The 11,438-nt window shown below is 35.9% G+C and overlaps 1 protein-coding gene across 1 annotated transcript in view; it reads right to left on the bottom strand.

The window, feature by feature from the left end:
- Positions 1 to 1,035: 1,035 nt before the first annotated feature.
- Positions 1,036 to 11,438, bottom strand: part of LOC124615990 (lysosomal acid glucosylceramidase-like) — a 182,763-nt gene continuing 172,360 nt past the window's right edge. Inside the window, exon 11 of the mRNA XM_047144199.1 lies at positions 1,036 to 3,478. Coding sequence (XP_047000155.1) covers positions 3,379 to 3,478 — 100 coding nt within the window. The 3' untranslated portion in view covers positions 1,036 to 3,378. The remainder of the gene's footprint in view (positions 3,479 to 11,438) is intronic.

Here is an 11,438-nt window from a genome sequence, read left to right as displayed (position 1 = left end):
CCTGACCTAAATCTCCTGGATTTCTTCCTGTGGGGACACCTGAAGGAGCACATGTAATCTACTCCGCCGACAAATGTGGAAGAACTGGTAGTGCGTGTTCATGCTTGTCTTGCTACTGTGGACACAGCTTTGCTGTGAAGGGTCCAGAGCTGTATGATCCAGTGGCTTGTGCAATGTTTGGATGTGCAGGGAGGTTGGTTTGAGCATATGTTGTTCTGAGGACAACATATTCTGTTGTGAAGATCATGCGATCATTAATACGGATATTATTATTGTCACTGGTAGCTAATGTGCGACGTCTGAGTCATATTACATGTAGTATAAATGACAAGCACATGTTGTGTTATTGTACTTTGTTATCATTTAAGCATCTCAAAACTGATATTGTTTTTGTAGTTATTATGTCCTATGACAGGTCTCTTTCTTATTTGTCTAACCATGTATTTGTTATGGTCAGCATTACAAAATGTTGTAAATTTAGGATACTTGTGACCTAAGAAATGGTGTATATTACTGTATGAAATGTGAGACTGAAATTACCAAATAAAAAAAAATGTGTCCCACCCTTGACCTCCTGCATGCTAACCCAAAACGCTATCCACTGCACCAAATGTACAGAACAACTAATGTTTCCTGACAGAGGTAGTTACCATACATTTGGTTACAGTATTGCCACATTTCCAGTTTAACATCTTTTTTTCTGTCAGATGTACTCGCTGGAAGTAAAAAATTTCTGAGAGACATTTTTTTTATCAGTGGCATGTGAGTATTGCAGCAAACCCGAAAGCGGTAATTTTGCTTCACCCTGTATACATCAACATCATATTAAGATGGAACCACAAACACCTGCCATTTTTAGAGTTTATTGCACTTGGTATTAAAAAAATCTGGGCAAAGAATACAATATGAAAATCTCAGTTAATAATATGAAGATAATAGCATTTAAAGGAGTTGAGCCAGTCAGATCAAAAATTGTTGTCAGTAACAGAAAAATTAAGAAGTTAATAGTGTTAATTATTTAGCAAACCAAATAAGTAACGAACATAATTATTTTATTTATTTATTTAATTTTGGTCCTGCAACATCTTGTACAGCTATAGGACAAGTCAATAAAGAATACAGAGAAGGTTTTCACACACATAATGATATACAATAATATAATTTATTACAAGGTTGATGTAAACACAAATGACTATGTTAATGCAATGCCATACATACAACTAGTGTGATCTGTCACACATTACATTTGAAATTTTACATTACAAGATTCCATTTCAATTGGCGAGTAATTCATTTACAGAGTAGAAGCCTTGATCCATCAGAAATGACTTAAGCTTTTTTTGAACAGTCTTCCTTCAATAATTAGATGTTGTTGGGAACGTGATTATATAATTGTGTACCTCTATGAAGAACACTTTTCTGATAGGTTGATGTCCTGGCATAGGATACATGAATGTTATTGCTGTTTCTTGTTCCATGTATGTGCACAGAGCTGTTTTGCTGATATGCGTTGTATTGTATTGTATTTTATTGATCCAGGCAATCATAGTATTGTACAGTTGTACATATGATATTGGATAGGTCAAGAGAGCATATTTACAAGTAATTTTTACAAATTGATTTTTACATTATTTTGTAGCAAGGAAATTATCTATCTTAAACAAAATAGGCACCTGAAATAAGATTTCTAAGAGCAGTGAAAAGGTGTACATGCCAAGAGTGGATCAGGAATTAACAAATTAGAGAAGAATTGAACGTTGGGGAGATAAAAAACACAATAGAGAAATTTAGAAATAAATGGTAAGAGCATGTAAGCTGAATGCCAGAAGAAAAACAACTTTTAGGATATGGTCTGTGAGAAAGAAGAAACCCTGGTAGACACAAAGTGAGATGAGATCAGCAATAACATTTTAAGACAGAATAGGCAGTTAGCCTAATCCCAGGAACTGAATGTGATGATGATGAGGCCAGAAATTCCATAAAAAGCTGAAATAAATGATGTCAACCTGCATTTTAGTTTTTAAGATCATTTTTCTCCAGAGTATTTTATTAGTTAAAAACAAACAAGAACCTGAAAGCCAAACCCACAGATTATATTGTAGACTGTCAACTTCATTAACAGAGTTGCTGGGAACATTAAAAATTAGATCAAAATTATAAGTAGTTTGTTAATGGGTTGGCCTGTGAGTGTCAGACAGGCCAGTTAGTTGTGTTTGCTATTTGAGCTTGAGATGCCTCAAAATCTGTAATACAATTACTCACCAGGGATGAAAACATTGGATGGACAAAAGATTTGGTCAAAGAACCTGCAGCTACAGTATCTTGACTGTAATGCATTAGTGGGATTTAATATAATAACTGCATCAGCTATGAGCGTCACTATCCTACTCTATAAATTACTGTTTACATTACAATGTAAATTAAAACAGATATTGTCAATCATTCATGTTTTTTATTAAAATACAAAATGCTTTTCAAGGGTTTGTACCCTCTTCCTCAAATGTATACAGTGGTTTACATGTGTATCGCTGCTTAGTGCAACCAGTAGCCTGCTTTGCATTGTACTTCACTGTGAAATAATTATATCATTTGTTATTCAGAATATGCTACCATATATTATACTATAAGTTATAAAATTATCCACATAAAAGCTGTTCCAGTAAGCTGTATAGTGACTCATTATCATATATCAGTAAATGCATATGAAAACACAAATTTTCCAGTCATTACATAGATATACATGTTGTAAATCAAAGAGCATTGTACAGCCATTTAAAGGTACAGATAGCACGTCAAGGAAAATTTTCTTGTTGTTATCATCTTTGGACTGAAAATTGTTTTGAAGCAGCTCTCTACTTTAGCGTACCCCACGCAAATATGTCCATATCAGCATAACTACTGCAATGTACTGCCACTTGAAAATGTTTATTTTAGAGATTTTATCACATTTAGCAGACTACATGCAGTTCACTAAATTAGGTCTCAAAGGAGGCTGTTATAACACCACAAAAATGTACGATGGCTGATTTGAAATTAAAGCTTTAGATATAGGACAGTTCATCAGAAATGCCTTTACAAGCACTGAAGATAAAATAATAATAATCTATTGCACTGGCCATTTGGTTTACATGCTGTCTCAGCTCACTGAGTGTAAAATAAAAAAAACAAACACCCACACACACATCACCGTTTCATTAACTTATTTGTACATGGACAACAAAATAGTTTTATTTGAATTATTAATTGTGTTCTTCAGTCCATAATCAAAAAACAAATTTAAGCTGTCTTATAAGAGATCTTAATCTTCCATGTCCATCAACAATTTGAGGCATCATTCTTAAAAATTTCAGACATTATTAAAAATTCCACACATGTATGTTACCAGTACACTAGAGTGTTGAAAGATCTTTCTGGAATTGAAAGAGTAATGTAGCCACGATCTGGGTCTGCAATTGATATTGTTGTATTATGATCTCCCCTAGAACACAGAAACATTAGCAGTCAGAACATGAAGCAAAAAAGAAAACAATGGAATCTCCAGGTTGGAATATCAACAATATTTTTAAGGAAACAGAAAACCTTATTATCATGTTAATGCATTTCATCAAGAGTAAATTTTGATAAAAACTGATGAAATAGATGATAGTTATAATGTTTGACTTTTGATAATTTCAGAATTAAGTCTTTTGTCCACTTTACATTTGTGTAAACTTTGTCTATGGTTAGGATGTGTACTGGTAATAGCTATAGATAATTATAAATACAAATGTTTTATTCCACTATTCAGCATATTTTCATGCAATTGGTGTCATCAGTGTTTACATAATAATAATAACAATAATTATAAGAATATAATGTTTGACATGAAAAATGTTATTAACTACAATATAATAATCTAGGATGGATAGAATACATATTTGTGCAAATGTCAATAACAAGAAGTTTCCTAATAGATCAGTTACAAGACAAATGAACTATGTAGTACAGTGAATGACAAAAAAATAATCAAACAGATAATTAACAGTAAATGAAACTAATAAAATAGTTGCACATTGTGGCATATGTATAGTTTGCAGTTAATTTATAGTTCATTCTCATAAGGCAAGTGGGTCATTTGTCACATTCTCAAGGAACTCTTGAGCATAGTAAATTACTTTACTTTTGATCCACCTCAAAAGACCAGTTTTAAATTTATTTACTGGCACTGTGTAGGCATTTTCAAGTAATTTCTTGGAGTAGACAGGACCAAGATATTTGTAGCTCTTATGTGTCCTTGCAAACCTAGCATGTGGCATATTAATTATATGTTCACTTCTTATGTTATGGTCATGAACTGTCCTCCTTCAGTCAAATTTACTCAGATTCTCTTTAACAAAGACAAGGCAGTTGTAAATATATAGGCCAGGCACTGTCATTGTATTTAGTTACTTAAAATAATCTCGACATGATTCATACGGGCTAAGTTCTGCTATGCACCTTATGGCTTTCTTTTGCCATTTAAACACTAATTTTGAGCCTAAGGACTTGCCCCATAATCATATTCCATAACTCAGGTGAATGGAAGAATGCAAAATATGCTTACAACAGAAGTTCTTTACTGACACTATTCTTCAGCTTGTACAACAGATGTATGGCATGTGCCAATTTGCCACATATCTTCCCTGTGTGGGTATCCCAGCTGAGCTTTGGATCTATATGAAATCCTAATAATTTTACTGTTTCGTTATCATGACTGGGAGCATTCAGACTGAATACAATAGCTTCAGTTTTACTATCATTCTTCTGCAGTACATTTGCCTCAAACAAAGTAGTGCACTTCTCCATTGCCACTGCCATGCTGTGTAGCACATTTTCAAGATTGGTATCACATATATGAGTGTTGTGTCATCAGCATGTAGCACTGCATCACACGATGCAACTGCAGGTAAATCACTTATATAAATAATGAAAAGGAAAGGTCCAAGAACAGATCCTTGAGGTACACCCTTTACAACTGGAAGACATTCTGACATTTGATTATTTACCTTAACTAACTGTCTTCTATTGTCCAAGGATGACTGCATTAGGCATAGATTTTTTTTTCTGGAGCAGTGTACCTTAAGTCAATAAAGTATTTATTCATCAAAAATGAGCAGTAAGCATATTCTGTAAAGTATATAACCACACCTGCTGCAGAGGTCTTTTTAAGGGTCATGATATTTATACACTCAGTTACCACTGAATTTGTTTATTAATCATTTTAATGAATATATCATCTCATTGTGTGAAGTTCAGAGTAGAATTAACTACTCTTGTGCACAGATAACAAAACATGGTACTGAAAGCCTTTGGCATTTTAAAAGAAAACTAAAAAGATAACTCATTAGCCACTCATTCTATAAATTATCTGAATATCAGTTCAAAGGTGGAAAAGTTCTGTTATTTATAAGCCAAGTAGCAGCATTCACTGTGAATCTGCATAACAGGTAGTAATGTACTGTAAACAGGACTAAGGACTGGAAATCGTAAACAATTGTTTTCACTGAAAAACACCAATGCAACTGTTTAACATAACTGAGAAAGCTGCAATTTTTCTAAAAAAGTAGTGGCTTCCTCTCTGATTTACTAGGCTAAATTTAGTTGGCATAAACATGTATATCACTAAGCAGTATAGTAATAACTTATGGTTAATACGACTCTATGATTTGCTTGTCTCTTATTAATCGATACCGTGACTTGCTCCAAACCCCTAATGGTTCTCATTCTTGATGGGATGTACACCTGATGTTAAATGAATGAATGAATAAATGAATGAAATTAGTCCCTGAATGAATGAATGAAATTAGTCCCTTTTGATTTTACCACTTGTTTTGGAAAGCAAGACAAAGTTGCTGTGGCAAGAAGCTTAAGGAGAAGCTAAATTTTCCAATTACTACATGCACAATGTAATTGGCACTTTTTGCAGAGGACCTGGAAAGTGGGGGTATCGATAGAAGTCAGCTGGTATTGCCTTGGATCCTCTTGATTTTAGGTTTCATTAGCAACAAATTCTTATCACACTAACATTCTACAGTAGTATTTTTTTTTAATTTGTAGCATATGATTCTTATGTAAAGTTATTTCAGCACTCCTTACTTCACAGTGTCACCCCTGGTTTCATAGAAACACAGATGAATGTTTGTTTTGTGTGCTACCTAACCTACAAGAGTAGTGTTTGTGGGAGACAGATACCACTCACATCCCCTTCCCATCCCCCACCAACTGAAAAGTTACATTCTGTATACAGTACAGTTTTATTTCTTCACATGATTTCTCTCTAAACATCACTGTTGGCATGTATAGCAAGGGAAAGGTGGGCAGCTGCCCCCTTGTAGAAGATACTTGAACTTGTTTGAAAAGATGTGGGTGTTCTCTTCATATAATCAGCACTGACTTGTCAGCAGGGAAGTTAGTAGAAATAATAAATATAATAAATTTGGGCAAAAGCAATCCACTCAGCTACTGGCAGGCACTGTGACAACCATGAACAATGTGGTTACTCCCAGATAATTTTAAATCAAAACACTTTTCTGCTGCTAAAATATTAATTTTAAAAATGTCACTTTCTACGGTAGTCTTACACCCTGCATATTAGTAACAGACCATATCATGTATTTATTTTGTCACTGGCCCACCTTTTAATTTTTGAACTTGGAACACAATCTACTGAAATATTTTAATAGAAGGAATTAAATGTTGCACACTGTGACTTGAAGAAAACAAAACAAGTTCAGCTTCTTGGCTACAACACTAACACGCAGTGCAGCAAATATGCAAAACCTAGCAGTCTTTTAATGCTGTAACATAATTGTGGATTATGTTTTAGTGGGAAGAAGATACAGTGACCAGTACCACTTAAAGATTTATTTTCTTTTGACTGGTTTAAGTTATTTTATATAACCACTGTCACTTGAAAATACTGTTAAGACATATATGTTTAACTGCCTGTCATAATCAAGAAATGTATGTTGTAACACCAAAGTAGAGCATTTGCAGGGGACAATGTTTTTAAATATGATTATATATAGGTTATTGAATGAGCTACACTACCTGCATTACAGTTATGTTACAAAGTGAAGTTCTCTACATAACTTGTTTTTTCCTGATTGTTTTCCAATTGCTTACTGTTTCAAAATAAATATGAGGTAACCTGCTGTTATTTTTCTCACTTGTTCTTGACAGCAGAATGAAGAATGAATTTTGAGTTCTGCATGAAATTTTATTATTTCTGGATGAGTAGTAGGAAACACTGCATAGATGTTGTACACAAGTTTAAAAGACATTGAGTTTCTAAAACACTCTGTCCTCAGGCTAAGTTACTGCATCCATGTATAAGATGTTTAAGGACAGATCTCATAACAGCAGCGGGTACAAAGAGATGTACATTAGAATAAGAAAAATTTGTTGTTGTTGTTGTGGTCTTCAGTCCTGAGACTGGTATGATGCAGCTCTCCATGCTACTCTATCCTGTGCAATCTTCTTCATCTCCCAGTACCTACTGCAGCCTACATCCTTCTGAATCTGCTTAATGTATTCATCTCTTGGTCTCCCTCTACAATTTTTACCCTCCACGCTGCCCTCCAGTACCAAATTGGTGATCCCTTGATGCCTCAGAACATCTTCTACCAACTGATCACTTCTTCTAGTCAAGTTGTGCGACAAGCTCCTCTTCTCCCCAATTCTATTCAATACCTCCTCATTAGTTATGTGATCTACCCATCTAATCTTCAGCATTCTTCTGTAGCACCACATTTCGAAAGCTTCTATTCTCTTCTTGTCTAAACTATTTATCGTCCACATTTCACTTCCATACATGGCTACACTCCATACAAATACTTTCAGAAACGACTTCCTGACATTTAAATCTATACTCGATGTAAACAAATTTTTCTTCTTCAGAAACGCTTTCCTTGCTGTTGCCAGTTTACATATTATATCCTCTCTACTTCGACCATCATCAGTTATTTTGCTTCCCAAATAGCAAAACTCCTTTACTACTTTAAGTGCCTCATTTCCTAATCTAATTCCCTCTGCATCACCTGACTTAATTCGACTACATTCCATTATCCTCGTTTTGCTTTTGTTGATGTTCATCTTATACCCTCCTTTGAAGACACTGTCCATTCCGTTCAACTGCTCTTCCAAGTCCTTTGCTGTCTCTGACAGATTTACAATGTCATCGGCAAACCTCAAAGTTTTTATTTCTTCTCCATGGATTTTAATACCTACTCCGAACTTTTCCTTTGTTTCCTTTACTGCTTGCTCAATGTACAGATTGAATAACATCAGAGATAGGCTACAACCCTGTCTCACTCCCTTCCCAACCACTGCTTCCCTTTCATACCCCTCGACTTGTATGACTGCCATCTGCTTTCTGCACAAATTGTAAACAGCCTTTCGCTCCCTGTATTTTACCCCTGCCACCTTCAGAATTAAAAAGAGAGTATTCCAATCAACATTGTCAAAAGCTTTCTCCAAGTCTACAAATGCTAGAAACGTAGGTTTGCCTTTCCTTAAACTAGCTTCTAAGATAAGTCGTAGGGTCAGTATTGTCTCATGTGTTCCAACATTTCTACGGAATCCAAACTGATCTTCCCCGAGGTCGGCTTCTATCAGTTTTTCCATTCATCTGTAAAGAATTTGCGTTAGTATTTTGCAGCTGTGACTTATTAAACTGATAGTTTGGTAATTTTCACATCTGTCAACACCTGCTTTCTTTGGGATTGGAATTATTATACTCTTCTTGAAGTCTGAGGGTATTTCGCCTGTCTCACACATCTTGTTCACCAGATGGTAGAGTTTTGTCAGGACTGGTTCTCCCAAGGCTGTCAGTAGTTCTAATGGAATGTTGTCTACTCCGGGGGCCTTGTTTCGATTCAGGTCTTTCAGTGCTCTGTCAAACTCTTCACACAGTATCATATCTCCCATTTCATCTTCATCTACATCCTCTTCCATTTCCATAATATTGTCCTCAAGTACATCGCCCTTGTATAGACCCTCTATATACTCCTTCCACCTTTCTGCTTTTCCTTCTTTGCTTAGAACTGGGTTTCCATCAGACTACTTGATATTCATGCAAGTGGTTCTCCTTTCTCCAAAGGTCTCTTTAATTTTCCTGTAGGCGGTATCTATCTTACCCCTAGTGAGATAGGCCTCTACATCCTTACATTTGTACTCTAGCCATGCCTGCTTAGCCTTTTCGCACTTCCTGTCGATCTCATTTTTGAGACGTTTGTATTCCTTTTTGCCTGCTTCATTTACTGCACTTTTATATTTTCTCCTTTCATCAATTAAATTCAATATTTATTCTGTTACCCAAGGGTTTCTACTTGCCCTCGTCTTTTTACCTATTTGATCCTTTGCTGCCTTTACTATTGCATTCCTCAAAGCTACCCATTCTTCTTCTACTGTATTTCTTTCCCTCATTCCTGTCAATTGTTCCCTTATGCTCTCCCTGAAACTCTGTACAACCTCTGGTTTAGTCAGTTTATCCAGGTCCCATCTCTTTAAATTCCCACCATTTTGCAGTTTCTTCAGTTTTAATCTACAGCTCATAACCAATAGATTGTGGTCAGAGTCCACATCTGCCCCTGGAAATGTCTTACCTACCATTATACAATCTATCTGATACCTTTTAGTATCTCCAGGCTTCTTCCATGTATACAGTCTTCTTTTATGATTCTTGAACCAAGTGTTAGCTAGATAAGTCATGTTCTGTGCAAAATTCTACCAGGCGGCTTCCTCTTTCATGTCTTAGCCCCAATCCATATTCACCTACTATGTTTCCTTCTCTCCCTTTTCCTACTCCCAAATTCCAGTCACCCATGACTATTAAATTTTCGTCTCCTTTCACTACCTGAATAATTTCTTTTATCTCATCATACATTTCATCAATTTCTTCGTCATCCTTGGAGCTGGTTGGCATATAAACTTGTACTACTGTAGTAGGCGTGGGCTTCGTGTCTATCTTCGCCACAATAATGCATTCACTATGGTGTTTGTAGTAGCTTACCTGTACTCCTATTTTTTTTAATCATTATTAAACCTACTCCTGCATTACCCTTATTTGATTTTGTATTTATAACCCTGTATTCACCTAACCAAAAGTCTTGTTCCTCCTGCCACCGAACTTCACTAATTTCCACCATGTCTAACTTTAACCTATCCATTTCCCTTTTTAAATTTTCTAAACTACCTGCCCGATTAAGGGATCTGACATACCATGCTCCGATCTGTAGAACGCCAGTTTTCTTTCTCCTGATAATGACGTCCTCTTGAGTAGTCCCCGCCCGGAGATCCGAATGGGGGACTATTTTACCTCCGGAATATTTTACCCAAGAAGACGCCATCATCATTTAATCATACAGTAAAGCTGCATGCCCTCCGGAAAAATTACGGCTGTAGTTTCCCCTTGCTTTCAGCCATTCTCAGTACCCGAACAGCAAGGCCATTTTGGTTAGTGTTGCAAGGCCAGATCAGTCAATCATCCAGACTGTTGCCCCTGCAACTACTGAAAAGGCTGCTGCCCCTCTTCAGGAACCACACGTTTGTCTGGCCTCTCAACAGATACCCCTCCATTGTGGTTGCACCTATGGTACGGCTATCTGTTTCGTTGAGGCACGCAAGCCTCCCCACCAACGGCAAGGTCCATTGGTCAATTTATAGATCTGAAATACGTTTGGCAAAACGTAGGGCGAATGATAACTATATTCTTAAATCCAGAAACAGCTGTAAAGCTGCCTGGGAAGTAATTAAAAGTGAAATAAATAGACCAGCAACTCAACTAGCTATACCCACAGCCCCAGATGTCTTAAACTCACACTTTGTTAACTTCAGTTTACAATAAGATTTTTCTCACCTCAACGCCATGCTTGATGCTAAAACACTTTTAGGTTCAAATAAGTATGTAATCCATAAATTCTGCTGGGCAACAGTAACTGAAAATGATGTTAGCAAAGCAATAGGCAAACTAAGTAGTTCCAGAGCAGAGGACTTCTATGGTCTGTCAAACTTCGTCATAAAGAAGATATCAAGTCATCTTCTGTCCCCTCTAACCACTCTCATTAACCGTATATTACAGCAAGGGACTTTCCCCGACTGTTTGAAAATAGCAGTAACTATTCCCATAATTAAGAAAGGAGATAAATCAAACCCACGTAACTATCACCCTATCTCATTAATCCCAATAATATCTAAAATAATCGAAGACTGTGTTCACCAACAAATAAATCACTATTTTGAGAGGAATAAATCATTAAGTAACTCACAATATGGATTCAGGTCTAAACTATCCACAGTTAAAGTGGTTGAAAATATTGTTGGTGATATATATGATGGCTTTGAAAATAAATTAATCTCCTGTGCTACTCTCCTAGACACTGTATCTCATAGTTCTTTGATCATGAAATTAAGACACTATG

The sequence above is a fragment of the Schistocerca americana genome, chromosome 5, assembly GCF_021461395.2.
Source record: "Schistocerca americana isolate TAMUIC-IGC-003095 chromosome 5, iqSchAmer2.1, whole genome shotgun sequence".
Lineage (NCBI taxonomy): Eukaryota > Metazoa > Arthropoda > Insecta > Orthoptera > Acrididae > Schistocerca > Schistocerca americana.
This window is presented reverse-complemented; position numbering and strand designations above follow the sequence as displayed.